The sequence below is a fragment of the Ambystoma mexicanum genome, chromosome 11 (genome assembly GCF_040938575.1).
Source record: "Ambystoma mexicanum isolate Mex_15411 chromosome 11, UKY_AmexF1_1, whole genome shotgun sequence".
Lineage (NCBI taxonomy): Eukaryota > Metazoa > Chordata > Amphibia > Caudata > Ambystomatidae > Ambystoma > Ambystoma mexicanum.
This window is the reverse complement of record NC_090934.1, coordinates 480,978,821-481,002,971: the sequence shown is the minus strand read 5'-3', so window position 1 is coordinate 481,002,971 and position 24,151 is coordinate 480,978,821. Positions and strand designations below refer to the sequence as shown.

The window sequence follows — 24,151 nt, the reverse complement described above, 5'->3', positions numbered from 1 at the left end:
GTAGTAAGGTCTGTGATTTTGGCAGAGTTTCCATCATTTCTGTTGCTGTGGTATGAAGTATTTGGACATATTGACATAAGGAGGGTGGTCCTTTACTATGTGAACAAGGCCAGGCCACTTAGGAAAACAGACCAACTGTTTGTCTCCGTAGCACCAAGCAGAGAAGGAGACCATATTTCCAAGAATGCCATCTCCAGATGGATACAGCTCCTCTGCTCTTTATCAAGCAAAACACTGCCTTTCACACCAAGAGCTCACGCCTCAGGGCTGAACTGCAACTCTTTCTTGGACCAGAGTGGTGTGCGACGCCTCAGCCACCCAACCCTGGAGGTAGGACACACAGCCCTGCCGCTGTGCTGCGCTACGCTTTACCCAGCGGAGAGTCCCTTGGGACCCCTGCCCAGGTGGAACACCACTTATAACGAATGCTGGGAGTGCTCGCTGTCGTGCAGGTGTTCGGCCAGCTGCCAATACCTGCCTGAGTGCGGCTCCAGTTTGGTTGCACATCCGAAAACCCTACAAACTGCCTTTATAGATGCAGCAAACCCCTCTACACACCTGCTGCTTGGCTATCACAACCGCACAGCAATCGCCCCCCTATGCACGAACAGATATACAGCTGCGGACAGTCTTCCATATTGGCACATGGAGGAGGAGGAGGAGGAGGAGGAGAAGGAGGAGGAGGGCAAGCTCGCTCCCCGGTCTGTCATGGCTACCATGTTGTCGGGAGGGCACTCAAGTGCAGTAAAGGACATACAGCTGACACTCCCGGATGTACCACTAAGCACACCAAGTGGATACTGCAGGGACGCCACTGGCACGTGAGACGCCTTGCTACTGTGCTACTGGTGTGTAGAGCAACCGGTCGAAGCTGTGAGGAGCCACACAATGCCACGGCCAGCAAGCAGGCAGCAAGACACCCATAGCCATACCGGAAATGGCAGCATAGCTCGACTGATACGCCGGGACCACAGATCAACAGTATTTGCTAACTTTGCTTATGCCTTCTGAAACCCCCAAAAACAGATCCAAACAGCTCACGATCGAGGCATTTGCAAAACCCACCGCAACGCTTGCACCTACTAACCTGGCAGCTTCAACTCAATCTGCACAACCTGAGCCCTGTGGGAGTAACAACCATATCCTAGCGGCAATAACTCCCCTGAAAAACGCGCCGGAAACCAAGATGGATGCCATGATCATTAACGTGGGCCTCCTGCGACATTAGTGGAAAGGACTGGTACACTTGAAAAACGAGTGGTAGACAATGTAGCGGATGTGAAGATCATTCGGTGACGCTAAACCAATGCAGCAACAAGTAAAGAACCTGGAAGACTGGGCGGACAATGCTGAAGGGAAAGCGCAAACAAAACAATGTTGGGGTTATTGGCCTACCCGAAGGAGTGGAAGGCAAGAACCCCACGAGCTACATTGAAGACACTGTCGCTGGAAACAGGCCCCGGGAACCTTACACAGGGCTTCAATGTGGAACGTTTGCACAAATTACTTGTGAAGAAACCCCAACCCGGGGCACCGCTGCAACCCATAATAGCAAATATTTTAAATTATAAACATCGCAAGAAAATACTGGCGTACTTCAGAACTGGTGGCTTGATCACTAGGGCATCGGCGAAAATCACGCCATATCCTGATTATAACCTACAAGTTCAGAAAAGCAGGATGCACTTCAGTGAAGAAGAGACTCCAAGAAACCAACCTTAAATACATGTTCCCCGCACACCTGAAGATCATATACAAAGGACAAGCACTCTTTTTTGAGCCTCTGGAGGAAATGCACACGTGGATGGACACTGAGCACCTGGGGCCCACTCCAGAATGATATGTAGCCCTCGGGGCAGAGGTGGGAAGACCGAGATCTTGCGGTACTCACTAGTTGGAAGATTTTGTGACATGATCCATCACTGCATGGTACCAAATCTGATCGCCAAGCTTATACACACATTAAACATTTGGAATATATACTTCGGTGCATCGTTGCTGCAACATACAGGACAACAGCACAGAGCCTCAAGCACAGTGGCTTTCGCCCATCGACCTTTTTGGTCCGGATACTAGCAGTTACGTATCCACCCGCGACAGCTGCCGGACTGGACTAAACGCTGCAGTTGGGAAAAGCGGAGATGCCCAAGCACAATAAAGGCTGCTGGGCAATTGTTGGGGTTTGGGGTATTGTTGGGGTGGGGGAAGGAAGGGGGGCTTAAAGGGGGCTTATCGGGGGTTGTTTGCTCTATATCATAAAAGTTTCACTCCACAAATCTTAACCGGCTTGCAAGAGACGGTTTGACGCACATGACAGCGGCTGCTACAGGGACGCACCAATGTCCCATTAGAAGACGCCCCAGACAACACAGCGCTCATGACTGGGGACCTTAGGCTAATTACCTGGAATGTCTGGGGACTGAACAGCTTCATAGAACGGAACAGAGTCATGACATACTTGTGCAGTCATAAAATCGACATTGCACATCTGCAGTAAATCCACTTCACCCAGGGAAGACCAGAGGTATTAGCGAGGCACCACAATAGGCTCACTCTACGCGTGAGGTGTGCTACTTCGGATAGCACCCTCAGTGCCTTTCCTAGTGCTTAAAATCATTAAAGATGCTGACGGCAGAATGGTACTATTCTTGTGGGTTTTTTTTTTTTTTTTTTTTTTTTTAGGAAATGGAGAGGAAGTATCATTAATACTTATGCCCCAAACCACGACGCCTCAACTTTCTTCTGCTTATTGCATACCGAAGTAGGTCCGGTCAGGAGCTGCACCACCATCATATGGGGCGGGGACTTCAATTGCACTTCGGATGACTAGTTCATTCATCCTGCCCCACACCCCCCCCCTGCTGACAGAAGCCTTCGTCCTGAATGACCTATGGAGCGAGAAACACCCACATGACTGGGGATACTCACATTACACTGCCCCAGAAGACTTGCAGATTAGGCTGGACTACTGCTTCACAGGGGTAGAATCATTGGGTGAATTCAGTGAGGCAAGTTACAAAGCCCGGGTGCTCATAGTCACGTGGCAGGCGACACCCCCACGGGCCCGTATTCCAACTTGGAAACTGAGAGGTGAAGCCCTGGAGGATGCAGCATTTAGGGAACACTGGCTACTTTGCATTCAACTCTGGCAGCGTGCCGTCCACCGGGGTGGTGTGGGAAGCCTTTTAAGTGGTAATCGGAGTGGAGCATATAGCAAAAGCAGGAGGGATACAAGCAGCGATCAGGAGAAAACCAGCCCAAACTGAAAAAGCCCTAGAAGACATAGAAAATATACAAGATGGCCCTTCAGACCTCGCCTCCGACAAGATCCGAATACAACAAGAATGCCTCAAATACTGGGCAAACTGGTTTATACCAAATATGTTGAAAAACATCCCGAGGGTGATAAACCAGGCAGACTCTTAGCCAGGCTTTACAAGAAAGATACCAAACTAGACATGATTCAATCTATCAGGAACGGCGACAAAGTCCTGTGCACCACACAAGCGGATGTAAAAAAACCTTTCTTAGACTACTACAAGGCCCTATACGTGGACTCCTCAGCGCCAACCCTAGAAATAGGGGAAGCCCTCTCCCAAATTGACTTCCCAAGGCTAGATACCACTGAAGCTGCAACACTGGACACCCCCATCCCGGCTGTAGAACTATTTGCCACAATCAGGGAGTTGCCGACAGGCAAAACTCCAGTTACTGACTGCCGAGTGAGTTTTACAAGGAGTAGGCTAGTGAACTGACACCCCATTGCTAGACATGCTAAACGAGGCATATGAGAAAGGAACCTTTCCGTTCTCACTTAGGGAATTCATCATTATTCCCCTGCTCAAGCGCGACACTTGCCACAGAATGCGGCTTGTACAGGTCATTATCACTTTTAGCCCAAGATGGGAAGATACTACCCTATTCACAAACAGACTTAAAAAGTTGATAACTGAATACATACAGCCAAACCAGACAGGAAACGTACCAGGGAGGAACAAATGGAACCTGCGTAGGCTACATCACATCATAGATCACACCAACAATGGCACAAATCATTACGCAGTAGCCTCGCTCGACTCAATCAAGGCATTTGATTCAGTGAGGTGGTCATAGCTACTTGCAACATTGCAGCGATTTGGCATATAGCCCTATAGTATCGACTCATAAGGGTTGAGTCTATTCGACTGAAAAAAAATCTTCATTTTTTTTTGGGCGGGGGGCCCAAACCCACCGTTTTTGGTGTAAAAACACCTTTTTAAGCTAAAATAGAGCAACAAAAAAGACATTTAAAAAAAAAAAAAATCGATCCTTATTTTGGTCAAATGCACTCACCCCTTTGGCATTCGATCCTTTTGTTTTCAAACCTTTAACTGGACACCGCCCAAGTACATCAGATGGGTACAACTACTGTACAGAGACCCTGTTGCCAGAGTAAGGACAGGTACCCAAATATCTGAACAATGGTGCCTAGAAAAAGGAACCAGGCAGGGATGCCCACTGTCTCCCATGTAGTTCATCCGCGCCCTCGAGCAAATAGCAATATACCTCTGCAACGAATACAAGGAAGCGGGCATAAACATACATGGCAGATGGCACCTCTTGTCCCTATATGTGGATGACATGTTACTCTTCATAAAATATCCAGAAACCAACCTGCAATGTATACTGGATGTCCTCGATAGATTTGCCATGTTCTCAGCCCTCACAATCAACAGACACAAGTCGTGTCTGTTACCGCTCGCCGTTCTCAGGGGAAGAAGAGTAGCTTCTTGACCACACTGCCTATGAATTGGAACACTGTCACGTTCCGAGTATTTAGGCATTGATGTAGTACACAACCCTCTTGCAGAACACACGCATAACACGATACATGTAGCCAATGGCGTAATGAAATCGATGGTCTTCTGGACTAGACTACCTCTCTTTGATGGGAAGGGGCGGCACTACTGAAAATGGTATCCCTCCCCGGGCTGTTGCACCACTTCACAAATGTCGCATAGAACATCCCCAAAAGCTTCTTTATAAAGCTAGACACAGCATGCAGAAGATTCCTCTGACACAATCGCAGAAGCAGACTCACACTTGACAAACTAAAAAGGCTGCACGAACAAGGAGATATCAGAGCCCCCCCATTTCGAACTATACTTCATGGCAAGCCAGATGAAGTTTGTCACGGGGTGGCTGTCTGATGAACCAACTCAGGATACTTCCTTGTTACAGCCCTTTCTTCTTGAAGGAAGTAATATGGAAGCGTTCTACTAACTCGCTACACCCTCCCACTCTTGCTCACTCTAGGGAAGGCCCTATGGTGCAGGAGCTGTAAACTGATGGGAAATACAACGCCCTACTCCCCCCAGATCCCACTGGTCAGACTGATTGAGAACGACCCACAGTATAGAGTCATCCGGAAACACTGCGAGTCCAGGGGTGTGAGCGACTTGCTACATGAGTGGAGGGCGATTGACTTCTCGACCCTTACCGATGACACAGGGGTACATGCGGCCAGTATATCGCGCACGTAAGGAGGCTGAATTCGCTCAAACAGAAATGGCCCACAGCAGAATGCTAGTGGGAAGCCACAACAGCAACACTGTACGATATATCAGAGGGTGGTCCCCAGTATCTAGGTTGTACAAACATTTTCCTGCCCAACAGGCAGATGGCACACTACACGTCCACCTTAAGTGGGAGAAGGACCTGCAAACACAATTCACAGACAAACAATGGCAACAGGCGATCTCCTATCACAGGTGGGCATCGCGCAATGCCAAACTGCAACAGCTACAGTTGTATAACACACAGGGCATACCTGACGCCTCTGAAAGTGTTTAAGTTCAACCTCTCAACCACGCACCTCTGCCCGAAATGCAAACTTGAAAATGCTTAATTGCTGCATATGTTTTGAGCCTGCCCTAACATGCAGCAGTACTGGCAATGGGTAAGCACTGAAGCTGCCTAATACAGCCATGACCCTGCACACGCAAACCCCATGCCGCTTGCGTGATAGGTATGTTCGTGCGCCCAAAGGCACTGAGACAAATTTGCAAACTGAAGGGCCTGGCCTTTGTGTTGGCAAAGCGCCGCATGGCAATGGGCTGGAGTCGGGGGTGAGATGCGCAGACATAGCCCTGGAGAGCACTACTGCAAGAAGTGTTTGGTACCTCAGAAGCCTAGACCTCTCAGGAAGTGCAGGAACATGCACCCATAGAACAAGTGGTATAGATTTTCACACAAGCGGCCCTGTCTCGCACCTCACCTCCCAAGCGGTATGAATAGTGCACAAGTTGCTGTTAACTCTATTTGGTTGTTTGTGTTGGTTGGGGAGGCGGAGGGAGGAATGGGAAGCTGCCAAACAGACCAGTCATGTTAAGTCTCTCATTATTGCTTTATCTGTAATCGAATGTCTGTTTTTTCTGTTAAGCAACAAAACAATAAATATATATTTTTTAAAATGCTACTAGCAGTGCTCAAAGCCCTACAAGCTTTTAAGTGCATCGGTCAGGTCAAACAGTACAAATACTCAGACAGCACCACTGCCATGTTTTACATAATCGAGCAGGGAGGCACACACTCTCCAAGTCTGTCCAGGCTAGCACATCCAATTTGGAAGCGGGCACTAAAGCGCAACGTGTTCCAGGGGAACTCAATTCTCTGGCAGACTCATTAAGCAGAGATCCTCTCCCCGAAGAGCACGAGTTGCAGCTCAGCAGAAAAATCTCGGGCAATATTTTTTCCCTCTGGGGCTATCCTCCCTTAGACATATTCGCCACAAGCCTAAATACACAATGCCTGGACTTTGCATCCAGGATTCCCCAACCTGGGTCCAAGGGGACCGCCCTGTGGATGAGCTGGTCGGGAAATTTGGCCTATGCTTCCGCCCCCCCCCCCCCCAAACACCGCTACTGAGAAGAATAGTGAACAAACTGCACCAGGAACCATTGACGCTAATCCGGGTTGCTCCCATGTGTGCAAGACAACATTGGTTTCCGCATCTGCGCAAACTGGCGCTGTGCGATCCGATCAAGTTACACTTGCATCCTCAATCCATGAACTTGGGAGCTTGGCTCCTGAAATCAGAGTTTGGCCATTTAAAACTACCTCAAAGGTGTATGGAAATCCTCAGATTCACGCAAATTAGACATTTTATCTAGTGGAAACGATTTGTAATATGGTGCCAGACAAAAAATGTAACCCCGATCTAATGTACACCATCACACATTCTTCATTACATGCTACACTTACTAGACTTCGGTCTAGTATACAACTCCATCAAGGTCCACCTGGTGGCTCTTTCCGCGTACACCACATCTCAAAGCAAGGTGTCCTAGTGGAAAGTCCCTGTCATTAAGGCATTCCTGGAAGGAGTAAAGAAGCTTTACCCCCCCCCCCCCATTTCAAACCTGCCTCCCTGGTGGGTTCTAAATGTGATACTCTCAAAGCTCATAGCCCTCCCCTCCTCCCCCTTTGAGCCTATGCACAAATCCAGCCTTAAACACCCAAAATATAAAACTGCTTTTATGGTGGTCATCACCTCCATAAGAAGAGTCAGTGAACTACAAACTTTGTTCATAACGTAGTTCCATGTCAACCAGTCCATTGAATGAAAACACTTTCTTTCAAAACCCTTCAAGCTCAGCTGAGAAACCTCCATACACTAGATGTAAGGAGGGCGATTCTTTACTATTTAAACAAGCCAAAACCGCTACGAAAAGCAGACCAACTGTTGGTCTCCATAGTTCATGCCAGGGAAGGTGATCACGTTTCAAAAAACGCCATACCCAAATGGATAGGAAAATGCATACAGCTCTGCTACTCTTCACACCAAGAGCTCATTCTACCAGCGGTACAGGAGGTACTTTGGCCTTCATTGCAAACGTCCCGCTGGACGCCATTTGCAAAGCAGTTGCATGGAGCACTATACATACTTTTACTCAGCATTACTGCATTGTCACACATTCTAAAGCAGATTCACAGGTGGGACAAGCGGTGCTAAAATATCTATTTGCCGCTGTACCTTCTCACAACTCACCACCTTCTCCAAGCACTGCTCAGTAATTTCTGCATAGCGTGTGATCTGAGCAGATCCACAAGCCTCAGAAGGGGGATACATTACTCACCGTAATCGTATTTCTGATGCTTCAATCTGCTTAGATTGACATGCATCCACCCCGCCCTTCCTCCCCTTTGTAGTAGAAGGTGCATAGATGTTTTGTGGCTTATCTACTCTTATCTGCTTTATTACATCTGTACCCATGCTACACTTCATGCTACCTCATGTCAGAAACGAAACCATCTGAGGGACCTCGACGCATGAAGGACCATGGATACAGTAGACGTCACACTAGGGATAGTGTTACTGGCATGCCCTGTCGACGTATCTTTTCGAGTTTCGAAAACAAAATGTAATACTTCACAGCTACTAGGTGTTGGCCTAAGCAGATACAAGCATCAGACATATTACTCAGCGTAGATTCATATGCCATCAATTCCTTTGAACTGGGAGTTGAACACATGTACTTGAAGCTCTCTGACTCTGCCTTCCACACCCACCTACACATGTTCATTGTGTCTGGGGTTTGGGAAATTTTGGACAGAGGATATTTACTATTAAAACCCAAAAGGATATTGTATTTATATGCTTGTCTGCTCTGTAACATAAGCATGCCTGCTGTTGCAAAGACAGTACCAGTCTTTCCCCTCTACCTTCAGTGTCTAATGTTTACTGGCATGTGCCTGAGAAAATAATTTGCTGGCACTTTTGTATGTCCAATGAAATCTTTATTTTTTATTTTTTTTACAAGTCTCTATGAAGACACCAACCCAACTAAAATACATATACAAATGTCTGAGATACTGTCAGTGTTTGCTGGAGCTTGAGTGTAAAGCATTGTAATTGTCCATAGAATTGTCCTCTTATTTACCTTATACCGTGCTGGTAAAAAAGAAAAAAGGCGTACATGTGAAATTTTAAATATTGAGTTTCTCTCTGGAAACCTGTGATCAAATTACATTGAATGGGTTACTGAAGCTGTTCTCTCTGGTGAAAAGATAGTGGCCTTCATTGGGTTTTAATACTGCCTTGCATCTTTTGAGCTTATAGTCACTTGTGTTGTTGAGCTTTTCATCCTGAAAACACTTTTGGCCATGATTGCAACAAATTGGGAACCGGGAGTCTTAGGTAGCTTTGGTTGGGGAGCCCTACAACCTTTCATAAAGGCAAGTGCTGCTGGCCCTTTGTTCATTCTTGATAAGTGAGAAAAATGTTCATACCAGCCAAATTGTATTTTGCCACCTTTTTTCCTGAAGTAGAGACGCCTAGCTAGAAGATCATTTCAAAATACTCATGTTCTGTGTTGTCCGAGCTAAAAGGTTAGAGGCCGAGACCCTATGACTTAAGGTTGCCCTTTTGCCCGGGGGGATCTTTTCATTGCCTGTGTCTCACATAATAGCCTCTTATATCCTGGTGAATATTCCTTTGTATGCTGGAAAATCAAATTAGTCAGCAATTATGTTCCAACAACACACTTATCTATATGTAATCTGCAGAGCTCTGACTTCGACTATCTCTCATGCTTTGCTTTTTGTAAACATTGCTCCATTGACTCCAGGCATCAGGATCTTTTGGCCAAGTATACCTCTGTAGCACATTTGGATGCTGTGAAATTTAGCCCAGGACCCATGAAAGGGGATAGGGGATGTGTCAGTAACTGGAAGATACTCACCATGTTGCCTTTAATTCAATTTGTAGTCCATGTTCCCTGTCTCAAGATGATCCACCCACCATCTCCGCATTGTCTCAGTTGTTTAGGCATTTACATAGAGCGTTAAACACTTGTACGGAAACTGTGAACGTAGGCTGCGACCGGCATCCAGGAGTCATGTTTTTTTTTAAAGTTTGTGATCAAGGGTTACATTGGCCGAGGGGCTCTAGAGAAAAGAGAACCAAAACACTTTACATGTTGAACAATGCGATCACATAAAGAACATTTTCCTTTTACTAGAAGATGGATATAAGGAAAGAACCCCTACCTCTCATAAAGCCTAAAGAGAGTGGTGGAGTGGCGGGTAGAGAGTAAATATCAAAAAAGGATAAAGGAAGAAAGAAAAAGTGAGACAGGAAGCCCATACCCTTGATAGCTAGGAAACAAATAGCCAAGTATTCTGTAGAAAGTTGGGACACAGACTATCAAAGCAACAGCCACCTCTTGAGTACTTGCTTGTAGGAGATGAGTGGTAATCAAATGTTTGTATACATCATTTGTTCGGTCTCCTGAGGGCTGTATTCTACCATCTTACCTTCTACATTGACGTGTTTTGAATTTCAAGGTGTTGCGGGTCGAGGATGTTTGTTTTTGAGCAGAATGTTACCCCTTGAATGCTTAGACGAGTCTCTTGCTTAAAGCATATTGCTCTTTCGGATTGTATTAGAATTCTGCACCCTTGAGCCATATTAAAGCTAGATGCTGTTATTTTTCTTTTTCAGCTGTACAGATTTATGGCCCCATGATGCTTCCATACGTTGCTCATCCACCTAAATCTTGCCCAGAAAATCTAAACCATATCGTCCATCTAAGGTCAAGAGTTAAGTGCCGCAACTAGTGTGTGCAACACCATTCCCCTGACTTTTTGCAGTTCCTTTGTGTATGAACCTTAACATAAACCTATTTCTTTATAGCTTGTGTCTGCTGTTAATGTTAACAATGCTTCGTTGGCTTTGCCTATGCCCTGAAATAAATGTGGACATTTCAAAGCAGGGTTTAGAAAGCGTTAAACTTGTCTTTATAGGTACTTGTGCAGTAGTTCTGATTTCCTTTAAAAATGTAACCCTGAGTCTTTTGCTTCCTCTGTTGTCTTCCAGAAGAGAAATTCAAGGTGGAAACAAAGACCATTGCTGCTGACTTTTCGGACAGTCAGGCCATCTACAAAAGGATCCAATCTGGACTGGATGGCCTAGACATCGGCACCTTAGGTTTGTAGCGGGGTCATTGGGCAAATTATTTGCGAGTGTAAGATGGGACGATTGAAAATTACAAACAGTCTTAACTTCCTGAACCCACCATGGCGTCTTAATGATTGTACCGTTATTTACTAGAATGATGCAAGTGGTTTCAATGGTAAAGGCTTTAAAAATAAAATGTTTGCCTTAATACCGTCCAATACACTTTGAATTATTTAGTCATGCTAGATGTTGATGTCCTACAAATGTAGGGCCCATAGGTCTGGAATAACACTTCAACTTTTCCAGGGATGATTGAATTCCTGCTAGCTTTTTTTCATTATCTTGTCCATTAGCTCTTTGAATGAATGGCTTGTGCCCAGTTTATCTGCAAGTGAAAATGTGTAGTAAACATGAATTGGTTGATCTTCCGCGTCAGTAGGCTGATTTCCATTGGTTTCTCTTTTGGGAGTGGCCCCTTAATGTTATGGGTGTCTACAGGTCCTTGTGTTTCCAAATATGTAGGCATGGGCTCAGTTGTATTATCAAAGTGAGTCTATACACAGGGCAGCATAAGAGTTATTAATGTGACAATACCCCATCACACAGTCTGTTTTTTACCCATGGGAATCCCTATTTTTGAAAACAAAATGACTTAACCAACAAAATTGGTTTTACATAAACATATAATAAAACTTAAACATTTAAGAAAAGAAAATACATCAATTCATTATTTCAGCACATCAATGTATTAATTCAACACCCCATTTCATATTACAATTAATTGGACAAAGAGAATGAATGGAGAATGAATGGAGAATGAATGGAGAATGAATGGAGAATGAATGGAGAATGAATGGAGAATGAATGGAGAATGAATGGAGAATGAATAGAGGAAATCCTTCATTGTTCTTTGATGGATACACTGCCCAGAGCTCCCAAGAACTTCACCAGGGAAATGTTAATGGCCACCTCATATGACCTTGTGGCTCATCAAAAAACTCATCTGTTTGCAGCCATTCTTCTTTGTCCACAAATCTAAGAAAGAACTTTAAACTCAAATTGTGTATGGCAGTACAACCAATGATTAAATGTTGTCTCGTTTGACTTGAGCCTGGCATCTGACAACAATCACAGACCAGGTCGCCTGGGTTAATCCCAGATCTAATAGCTTGTATTTTCCCAGTCCAAAAAAGTTTCAGGCAAAGAGCAAAAACTGCTAATGCCAGTAGGGATGAGGAAAACGAGCTAAGTATTCCTATGCCTTATCTAAGGTTCCTCCCATCTAATTACCTAGCCCACTCCTCTTTGACTCATTGCTTTCCCTGTTTAAAGCACTTCCTGTGTCTTTACCAAGGCTACTCCCTGCTCGGGTCCTCTTTTATTTGGATGCTTCGTTTACTTGGTTCAGGCTTGGTTAATCTTCAGTCGTGGGGTTCTTTCACTTTTTCTTAGTTTCTCTTCTCCAATCTGTATTCTCGCCCCTGTTTGCACACACTCCTCCCCTTATTTCTTACAATAGTTGCCTCTTGGGCACCAATAAAACCCAGGAAAATGGGCCAAGGAATAAGCCAGAAAACATTAGATTAATTCAAAATACCCAACTTCCCGATTCTTCCTATGTTTACTCACTAGCCATGTACTTGCTTCTTTCCTCCTGTCATCCTGGCTTCCCAAAGACTAATGTTCCTAATCATAGGCACCTTGAAACCCAACTATTCCCATATTATATACATTACACCATTTAGAACTGCCACAGCTAATCTGCCTGGTGAATCAAAGTCTGCCATTTTCCTAATAGGCCACTGTAGATTCCATTCCTTTTCCATGTCTGATGTCCTTGCTTGCAGTGTTCAAGAACCATTCATGCCGACATTAGGACCAAATTCCTTTTGCTTTTCTCCATGCAGTGGATCTGTTGATTGCCTCAGGTGTATGCACCTCTAATGTATTGCCTTAAGAAACCTGCAGTGATAATTGTGGAATCTTGAGGGGAAAACAAACAACATAGGGGTGTATAGAACTTGCCCATATCCCTTCCAGCCCATTTAAGGGAGGGATTTCTTGACTTTTTGTACTTTAGTAGGTTACGAATAGATTTAGAATATTATAGGAAATTAGTTGAATGGTTTCTCTCAAGGAATGTTTCCATTCCATCAAACTGTCGTTCCAGGATTCCTTTTCTAGGATAATCTCCTGCTCTTTCTCCCAGGTTGAGTGGGGAGGGGGCGCGACAATAGGCCCCACACATTTTTCATTAAAGTACTTCAACTAATGTATTAGATGGTTTCTTCACCCATGCACATTAGCAAAAAGAGTGGCATTGCACTTATTTTGTTTTTTTATTCTAAGGTCTTGACCAGTTTTATTTGACAAGCTTTACTCCTTATAGACATGAGTTTTGTATTCAGTATTACCTGGAGGCATCTGTAGAGAAGTGAAAAGGGAGGGTGAAGGTTGAAGGGAATGGTGTTGTCCCATAGCCACTTTAAGGGGGAGTTTGAGAAGCATACTCCCATGTTCATACACACCAGTGTGACTCTTATAGTTTGCATTAGATTGAATAAAAAGTGCATGGGCAGGACTATCCAACGCAGAGTAGCATTGTGTTTGAAGTCCTCTGGCACTGGTTGATATACTGAGGGCTCCCTACATGTACATCTTGCAACTCGTGCGCCTCCCAGTGCTTTGGACATAACTTAGTTGGGAAGTGCTTCTCCCACATGTGCGTGTGGACTGACTGGTTCTTAAGACGAGTGCAGCTGACTATAGGGTAATGAACATGCACCACTGCAAACACCAAAGGGGTTTGGGTGCAGATAATACAAGGATGCTGCTTGGCAAAGCTACAGAGCGCACGTAGGGATCCAGGGATGGCACTGAATAAGTGCTAAAACTTGGCAGATCATGTGAACCATTGCAAGTGCAGCTCACACACATAGGAGCAGTTTTAGTGTGCAGGTAAAGTATGCTTGTCTGAAAGGAACTACAACATAAGGAGCACCAAGAATGTCTGCACTATGGGCTGCTGCAGAGTGGACCTTCCTCATAAGGTCCCATGCCTGGCCAAACTACAGACATGCTCCTTCCGGCAAAAGATGAATTGTGCAGGTCGTTGAGCATAGAAGAGGCTTGCAACAAGTACTACAGGATACAGAAAACTCATCTGATACTACCTTGTCAGACACTGAAGCAGATGACGATGCACATGTATCTTGGGATATTGATGGTTGCCACCAACCGGAATAAATGGAGATCACACCAAAAGGCCAATAGTATTCAAGGACTGCAGGTATAGAAGTCAACACATTGGTGCATTGCTGTCTAGCCATGACAGACCAGTTTCAACAGCTCAAGCCCAGACCTACCCCCCTATGAAGATATGTGCATGGAGCGGCCTGAACCCAGTCCCTCTACTAGGCACATTCAAGTCCAAGATTCTGCAATGCCAAAAGATGGTGCACCCCACAGCATTGGTCACTGAAAGAAATGGTCCCGGCTCCTTGTTGGGCTACACTGCTGCTGAGAGGCTTCAGTTAACCCACTTTGCCAAGGTTTGGGGGCTTGCAAAGGGAGCAGGATGTATATTTACTAGATAGTGCACCTAGTGGGGTTGCAACATTGCCGAATTCTGTTACACATACTGAAGAAAGTGCATTTCCAAACAGGACCTGAATGCAGTATATCATTGGCAACACCTAGACTTTTGCTAGATCGCCACATTCTCAATGCACGTTAAAGAGGCTCCGTTTGTGTCCTTGGCAGGTCAAAGTTTAGTTATCTTCTGATGTTTGCATTCATTGAGAAACTGTATTATAAGCTGCTATATGCTTTACTGCATCATCTTGTTAAGGGTTCCAATCGGGCATCACATGCCAGACCAGGACTCTTGCCACCTGCCTAAGCTGCAGCGCACAATTAGAATACTTTTTATTTACTTCCTAGAATTCGGATTGAGCTGGCGCCCAACCCGTCTCACACCCCCCTTTACAAATACTCCGGGTCACAATGGACCATGAACCAGGCCGTTGGGTGGTAATACAATGTTTATTTTAAATTCAAAGAAAATCGCACATTTAATATTGGGCAGCAATCACCAATGGGATGATTATTACAATGTAAAATAATGAAATACACTTAGTTTGACCTTCTATAACATATCCAAAGCACAAATGAAAGGGAGCAATTTGACTGTTCGGGTAGATGGCACCAAGTTGAGATCTTCCCCTGCAATGCTCCCTCAAAGCCAGTCGCCCGTAGCCCTGTGCGGCCAGCTGTGAGGCTGCCCTTTCCAGGCCCCGTTGGGCTTCAGTGAGTGTTCATTCATTCTAATTTGTAAATCCGGCACTGTTTTTTGCGCTCCGTGCCCGTTGTGCTGCCCTCTGCCCCCTCCCTCCACCTCACTTCCTGGTCCCCCTCTCCCTTCCCGCCTCCCTGCCTGCCCACACCCCCTCCCCTTCCTCTCCTCCTGCCTTCAAATCTTACCCCTCCTGGGCAGCCCCCCTGCCCGGCAGCCCCCTCGGCTAAGGGCCCCTTAGGCAAAGGGCAGCTCCTACGGCTGCGGCTCCCAGTGTGCCTGCAGGTGTCCGCCGCTCCATCTTGTGAGCTCCCCTGGCCTATCCCACCCTTACCTGTTCACTTCCTCGCAGGGTGTCCACACTTCATTGTTCTGAAATTGTGGTAAACTAGGGTTTTTCTCCCCTTGCAGGATTTTCAAACTTAGGTGGCCTCTCCACTGTGTACCTGATACGCACTACTGTGTTCATTGTGTCTTGAAATTGTGGTAAACTAGGGTTTGCCGCTCTCTTCCTGTCCGCTTGCGCTTGTCGTGCCCCCCCACTCCCTCCTATTCCATGGTGCTCTCTATCGCACCTATCTTTGCAAAGTGCTTCTCCATTGACTATCCTGCTCTCCTCACTAAATCTGGTAGGAAAAAGTTTAAAAAGGACATCCTGGTCTCCAACCCAGGCCTCCCTATCGCTGACACCTACACTAGTGCCTCCTCCAAGGAAACTGTCACTGACATCCTCTTTTTCGTGCCTTCACCTGACCTATGGACCCTTCATATGGTCTCTGTGCTCTCCTTTCTCCTCTTCTCCCATTAATGGTGGCACCCGTTGGGATGTCCTCTTGGCCTCCTTCCACTCCTCTAAGGCCATCATTGATGTCTACGCTAATGGGACGTCTTGGTCCAAGGCCTTCAAGCCAACCTTCACCTCTTTGATAGACGCTTCCCGTGCCTCATCAACTTCCTTTCCTCTCCTGCTGTCCCCCCTCCCTGCCCCCTCTTGTGCTCCTTCACCTCCGCAGGGCGTACCTCTGATCTGTACCCCTCCCCGGAAGTCCTTCAAAGATGGCAACCTTCTCCACATTGCCACTCTTAACTCTCGCTCTGCCGTCAAACATTCCTCTGATATCTGCCGCCTTCTTGAGGAACTGGACCTTGACGTACTCTGTCTCACTGAGACATGGTTCATGGCCAGCTCTGTCACCAGCTTTGACACACTCCTACCTGACGGTTACAAGATCCTCTCTGTGCCCAGGCCCAACCGTGCTGGGGGGAAAGGGGGAGGGTGTCCCTTATCTTCCCTGAGTGGATTCCTGCCACTGTCACTGCCACACAGACCTACTCCTCTTTTGAATCCCTTGTCTGCCGGCTCTCTCTCTCTCCTAGCCATTCCCTTACCGTGGCTACTATCGGCCTCCTGGTCAAATTTCCTCCTTCCTCTCCGAGTGGGCGGACCTCTCCTCCTCACTCCTGTCCTCAACCACTCAACTCCTCTTTCTTGGAGACTTCAACATCCACCTGGATGCCTCCTGTCCCCCCCTCTGGACTCTTTCGCGACCTCTGCGACTCTCTCTCTCTCTCTCTCTCCATTCTCCCGTTGGGGCCGACACATTCTGCAAGGCACACTCTTGATGCCCTGATTATCTCTGACCTTCCCCTCTCTGTCCCTCTCTCCACTCCTCTTTCCTGGAGTGATCACTTTCTCCTCTCCTCCCACATCACCCTCCCTACCCCACAGGCAAAGCCACCCTCACCACTGCCACCTTCCTTCTTGGTCATCCGACCCATGAAGCGCGTGTCAGTTGAGGCTTTCGCTGCCACCTTCTCTCCCCCTCCTCCCCCTTCGGCTGACTCCCACCCTGACACAGCCCTCTCCACTCTGCTATATCTGATACTCTTGATATCCTTGCCCCTGTCATGAGAATACGCCTGAAGCCAAATGTAACTCCTGGTATGACTCGGATCTCGTCACCCTTAAACGCAAGTGCAGGGCGGCAGAGAGGAAATGGCGTGCTTCATGTTCATCCTCGGACAAACTGGCCTGTCTCCTGCTCCAAAGGCAATACCGGCTCTCCGTTCTCACCAAGAAGAGAGCCCTTATCCAAGCCCGCATCTCTGCGGCATCTAACAATTTGGCCGAACTCTTTAAAATCTGCAAAGAGCTGGCCAACCCTGCTGCAGTCTACCTCTCCTGTCCCCTCCCAGGGCCTCTGCACGGCATTGGCCTCTCACTTCATTTCAAAAACTCAGGACATCCTGTCCTCACTCTCCTCCTATCACCCCCCCCACCCCCTCTATTTCCTGCCCTTCCTCTGGCCCTTCTGCAGCCACCCCTCCTCTCTCCCTCTCTGCCTTTCCCCTTTTTTCTGCTGACCAGGTTTCGAGACAAGTCCGATCTATGAAAGTCTCATCAAAACAGGTCCACCCCTGTTCCTCCAAAACTATCAAGGACCACATCGACTCCTTGGCTCCTGCCCTTGCTGACTTCTGCAATCACTCCTTCGCCCTGGAGTCTTCCCATCCCCTCTGAAGCACTCCCTTGTGCACCCCCTTCTTAAGAAACCCTCTTCCGACCCTTCCTGCCCAGCTAACTATCGCCCAATCTCTATCACTCCCTTCCTGGGCAAGCTCCTGGAGAAACTGGCCATCTCCCTGCTTAATCTCCATGCTGAATATGTTGGTAGTCTTCATGACCATCAGTCTGGCTTAAGAGCAGCCAGAAGCACAGAAACTGCTCTCCTGAACATCCGTGAGGACCTGCTCTCGAACCTTGACTCTAACATTCCATGTGTTCTCATTTTGCTTGATCTCTCTTATGCCTTTGATACTGTCAACCATATCATCCTGCTCAACCGTCTCTGTGATAACCTGGGTATCACTGGTCAGGCTCTGGCTTGGCTGACCTCTTTCCTCTCCAATCGACCCTCCCAGGTCCAACTGGGGTCCTTCCTCTCTGACATCTTTTTCTCTACCTCTGGTGTCCCCCAAGGATCTAACCTCTCTCCCTGGCTGTTCAACCAGGATCTGGCACTTCTCGCCCACTGCATCGGCGCTCTCTGCCCCAACTTTCATTGCTATGCGGATGATATCCAGCTCATTTTCTGGCTACCCTCGGCCTCCTCTTCTCCTTCCCTCATCTCTGACTGTCTTTCTGCTATCCAGGAATGGTGTTCCGCCAACGACCTCTGCCTTAATGCCAGTAAGACTGAGATTCTACTCATCGGCACACCTACTCCCTCCTTCCCTGCAGCTCCCTGGCCGGCCTCTCTAGGCCCTCTTCCTGCTCCTACCTGCAAGGCAAAAAACCTTGGGGTCATCTTCGACTCCACACTCTTTCTCTCCCCACAAATCCAACGTCTCTAAGAAGTCACACTACCAGCTACACCTCCTCAGATGTATCCTTCCTTTCCTCTCCTTCCCCCAGAAGCTCACTGTCTCTAGAGCCCTGGTTCTCTCGAAGCTGGACTACTGTAACAGCCTCTATCTAAATCTGCCCGCCTCTACACTCCGCCCTTTGCAACTCATCCAGAACAGGACTGCGAGACTTGTCCTTGGCCTCAAGCCCAGGGACCGGATCTCTCTGGGACTGAAATCAATACACTAGCTCCCAGTGACTGCGAGGATCAAGTTCGAAACCCTCTGCATTGTCCACAAGGCCGTCTGGGGCCTTGGGCCAAAATACCTTCAATTCTCTCTTCCTAAATATCTTCCTTCTCGAGCTCATCGCTCATCATCTTCCAACTCTCTCAGGGTCAGCCGCTTCTCCAAACAACAAGTTGGGGGCAGATCTCTCTCCGCTGCAGGGGCCTCCCTCCGGAACAGCCTTCCTGCCTCCCTGAAACTTGAGGAGAACCATCTCCGGTTCCGCAAGCACCTCAAAACCTTGCTCTTTGCCTCTGCTTTGTCTCCCCCTCTCCCTTGCTAAAATTACTGAAACTGCACTGAATCTGCAACTGGGCCACTCGCCGTTCTCGGTCCCTGGCCCAGCCACTTTCCCCTGCACTGCTTCCCTGGCTAGCCCTGAACTGCGGGACTGTCTGTATCCCTACAGCCCCCCCCTCCCAGCACTTGTCTGCACTTACCTCGCACTTGCCACCAGCTGTCCCTGGTTATTTATCTTGTATGATAATACCCCTGTACTGCACTTTCCCCGCTCCCTTTCCCCCTTGCACTTTCCCTTCCCCTCTACCCTTGCACTTGCGCAATCTGAATGACACCTGGCCTAGTAGGATCATTGTCTGTCTCCCCTTGTTCCGCCCCCTGCCTCGCCTTGAAACACTTGTGTATAGGTGCGTTACAAATGCCATATATCATATCATAAATTAATCGAATTTTGAGTGGATAGCAAGGAGCAGCACAGAGTCAGATATACTAGGCAGCAAACAGAATTAAAATCTGACCTTACCCCACGAAATGAGAGGCAAAATCGGATTCAAAACCCTTTGCAATTGAACACATAGCACTCGGAATTACTAAATATTTAATTTAAATGTGTGGTTGAATGAATGAGGGAAATCTGAGTTATAACAGTATCAGGGATGTAAGAACACTAGCAACTACAAGGCAAGGTACCAACAACAGGCATACAGTTCAAAAATCAACTTTGAAGTGACAACACAGGGCAGCCAAATCACACGCATGGAAATTGCATTTGCTAATTTACACAGGTTTAAATGTCAAAACGGTTTGAGAAATGGGTGATATAGACAATCAGAATGTGGTTTTTATGATGGGTGACAGATGCACATCACAGGGATAATATGAAAGTGAAAGAGTGACTCTAAATTAATGACGGGATGAGATTCTCAATGGGAAAGTAAATTTGGTTTTAAAAATAAAAGCAGACGACAGAGAATCGGTTTGGAAAGGAAAGGGCAAGTTTCACTTAAACTAGATTTTAATGGCTAGAAAGGAGAAACGCAACCAGTGAACAGAAAGATTACGCTGCAGTTGTAATCCTTCACGCAGTGTGCCTCATTTTAGGGAAAATTAATTTATTTAATCAAAATAGGACTAGGACTTATAAATGGAAAATTAGTGGAAGAATGGGGCTAACACTAGGAAATCAAGGACAGTATGCACAGAGAATTCTGACAGTTTTAAACAAGTTATCAGGGTATTGATGGGATTACTCAGAAGGTGGAACAAAGACAAGGTATCAAGATTGGGTATGCTATTTGTTGCTATGGAATTGGGTGATGCTCACAATGAGCAGTTGAGTTTGACATTTGAAAGCCAGCCGGGTTTCTGGACACCAAGGCATTATCTGGTCACTGCGGCTCCTACAAGGGGATAGCTGGGACTGGTCTGGTCACTGGATAGCAAGGTTATAGCTGGCATGCAGGTAGTGAGGCAAAAAGCTGGTCTGCTCAGATGATACTCTCAAAAGGGGTACCAGAGCTTTTCCCTTTTTCTCCCTGAGTTATTGGGATTTTTAGTGGGGTTTTTTTCTGGATCAATAGTCCTGCCTGGATAGGGTCAGCTATGCTCCGGCCTGGCAGTGGAATCTGGCAGGATGAATATGGAATATCAGGAGCTGGAAAATTCACAAGTGTCCTTTGTCTCTGTGAGCTTCCCCCTTTTATAAGGCGGGTGACATCACAGGATTATACATTGGGGCCAGCTTTGGTTGGACATGCCTTCAACAATGAGATAGGTCAGCCTATGTATGTCGCCTCCTCCCTAGAAGTAGATTGGACTGAAGGACGGGACTCAGTTTTATGTGGTGTGTTTTTATGAGGTACAGAGCCATCCCACAGTCAATTTTGCCAAAAATCAGTTATGACATAAATTTCACATTCTTACAGTTGTGGCACTCTTGGAAATCACATAGACAAATGACATATTTCATACAGAGCACGGTAGTCCAACTTGTGTTTCCTCCTAATCTTTCGCAGTTTTTGGTGGGAAATGTTTCACCTACTTTATACATGTTTACATATTATCATAGAGCATGTTTGCATTGATTTCCAAAATTGCACCATGGATACTTTCCCCATGATTTACCCTTTTCTGCCGTTTCTGCCCCGCACATGCTTGGGGAATCAACAATGTCTTGTTTTAATGCCACCATAATTACATTTAAACTGTTAAACTGTCTCATTTCTGTGTCTTCCGGTTGCAGAGATAGGTCTTACAGTTCATTAATTCCGAACCGTCTTTTGCCCCAGATAGGTTAACTTTTGTCTCCCATATAAGGACTTACTTCCAACCCCCAGCAAATGTCAGGCTTTAGCCAGCCTGAATCCAATGTGTCTCTGGAGTTGCCTTTGAAGCTCCCCAGTTTAAGTAGAGGGGAGGTGTTGCTAACAAGTCACACCTATGTGTCCCAGAATCCATTGTATCAAGCTGGAGCATTGCCACAGATTCTGATGAGCGTGTTACACCCACCACCCTTTCCTATTCAGATGCCCAGGGAGCTGTCAACTGGAAGGGAGGCAAATCCTGTTCCCAGACAGCCATGTCCTTTGAAGCCAGGGTCTGAAAATAAACCTGTCCTGCTGGTTTCACAGAAGATTTATTTGATCTTTCCTGAACCAGAAAGCAAGACTGTTGGAAATAAATATCCTACATATATTTCAAAACAACCCCCCGTTCCCCTGCACCTTTCTAGTCAAGAACAGGGCTTTAACTCAACAATTTACTTTTAAACATTTCCTTGTTTGCAAAAAGCAACAATTTTTACACATGGTGAATTTTCCTTTTGCTGTCACTTCCAAATGCGGTTTTTCCTCTCATGTAGATCCTAAACATTATTTGCAGCCCTAATCAATTTCTCATACACAGAAATCTGTTCAAAGTAAGGGTCCAATGAAACTGACATGAGCAAAGAGAGAGCTTCTTATGAAGGGTTTATCTGTGTCATTGTGTTGCAAAAAGGAAAGCGTTTTGTGTAAGGCTTGAAGAGAAGCTTCTTTCCTATTTCATAGATCTTGCCTGACACAACCTGTCATTCAATGAGAAATGCCCCCTTTTTCTGAAGCGCCACCTTGAGTATGGCTGAATCTCACAGGAACCAACTGTGTACTGTTGGAAATGCTGGAAAAGAGCATAAGGGCACAGTCATTTTAAATGTAAAATATTTCCTTTTTTTCAAGGGGGAAATTTTGAGCTAGTAGCAAAGCAGCGCTGCTTTTCAATTCTTTCCTTTGGTGCACATAAGGAAAACACTGGCAGCCATTCTCTGGGTGCTCCATCTCGCCCAATAGGTGCTTGGCAAAAACAGTGTAGCCATCATTGTTGCAGCTGCAAAACGCAGTTTTGATGCGAGGCAATAGTGCTCAAAGGATCCAGCACAGCCATTCTGATGGTACTGCTGAATTGCAGATTGGTGATGGAGGGGGAATTCTGCTGGATTGGTAAATGTACCCCACAATCTAAAAGACAGTGACTGACCCTTTGCTTCAAGAAGTGTAAATTCTTTGAAGACTGGATGGAGTTTTTCTGGCTTCTCTTCCCAAGCAAAGAGGTAGCTGCTAACCCTAAGAATGTATAATATATGTCTGGCACAACATATGAAGATATGCTGGAAATTCATAGCTTTCTAAAGGTTGTTTATTGTGGGAGATTCATCCCCAAACTTGCCATAACTGAACCACTGTAACTTGGTGAAGGATGAGTTGAAGGGAAGGGGACCCTTGCTCAAGAAAATGTGTTTGACGAAAGTGGACAGCAAGTGAAAGGCAGTCTGCTGTTGGAACGCTGCCTGTTAAGGTCTCTGCTGGCTGTGCTGCGTTGGCTGAGAAAGGAGGATTCTGCGCTGCTGACTCTGCCCCTCCACCCCATCCCCAAAACAACTCAAAAGTGGCATGCGCTGCAAAAGCGGCTGTGAAATTGGACGGCAAGTGAAAGAAAGTCTGCGGTTTGTGACCAAGACGAAGACGTTTTGCTGAGACTGCTGGTGGCAAGGTGAGCCCTGCCTGGTATTTAACTGTGGAAGCAAGTCATTGACGTTGGTCTGTGCACTAATTGTGTAACTTCTTGCTGTTAGAAAACAGACAATTTTGGCTATGGTTAAGGAGTCTGAAACAGTGGGCCTCATTACGACACTGCTGGTCCGGAAATAACGGTGGTGGTAAATCTGCCACCACCGTTCTTTCCGGACCAGCTGATTCAGAGTCCTGCAGCGGGAGGAGGCACTCCGGCCAGGTCTGACCTGGCGAGTTTAACACCACCCGCCGGCAGGCGCACATGGAAACAACGGCTCTGTCATAGACGGAGCCGGTGTTTCCATGATCCCATCCCCATGGAGTCTATAGGACTCCATGGGAATGGGGACTTACAGAATTCCGCCTCGAATTCCTGGGTCACCGGGATCGTAATGCCCCGATAATTCCGGGAATCATGGAGGCGGAATGGTAATACGAGTCCAGCGGTAACCTGCCGGTTTTTCCGGCTCGGTTACCACCGGACTCTTAATGAGGCCCATTGTCTTTCTGTTACTCCTTGATCAGTGGCTTTTCCAAAATCAATAATGAAGGGGAAAAAATAAGAGTACCCTCTTAGAAGCGAAGGGAAGAAAATCGCAAACTGAGGTGGCTGCTGGTTGTGAAGACACGGTTGTTGGGGGTTGTGCCTCTGAACAAGACAAAATGATACGTTTCTTTCATCAATGCCAATCCAAAAAATACAGCAAAGATGTTTCTCTTGGAAACACTGCTATTGACTTACTAACAGTTGAAACCGAAACATCTGATTGAATTATATGTGAGATTTCTGGCCTGTGCTTTATTTCAGTAAGCACTAGACGGAGTCTTCCGCAGCCTGTATATTCGGTGAGTGTTGAGAAAGAAATTGCAGAGAAAAATAATACAACTGAAAGGCTGAGTGCCAGCGGGACTTTGGAACACTCAAGTCTCCAGCTTCTCTGCAGATTCCACAGCAAATGAGTCCAAACTTGGAACGGAGGAATCAGCGAGGATTAATCG

General features: G+C 46.5%; 1 protein-coding gene across 1 annotated transcript in view; it reads left to right on the top strand.

The window, feature by feature from the left end:
- Nucleotides 1-24,151, top strand: part of HSD17B12 (hydroxysteroid 17-beta dehydrogenase 12) — a 1,764,331-nt gene that overhangs the window by 455,812 nt on the left and 1,284,368 nt on the right. Inside the window, exon 4 of the mRNA XM_069623326.1 lies at nucleotides 10,859-10,969. Coding sequence (XP_069479427.1) covers nucleotides 10,859-10,969 — 111 coding nt within the window. The remainder of the gene's footprint in view (nucleotides 1-10,858; nucleotides 10,970-24,151) is intronic.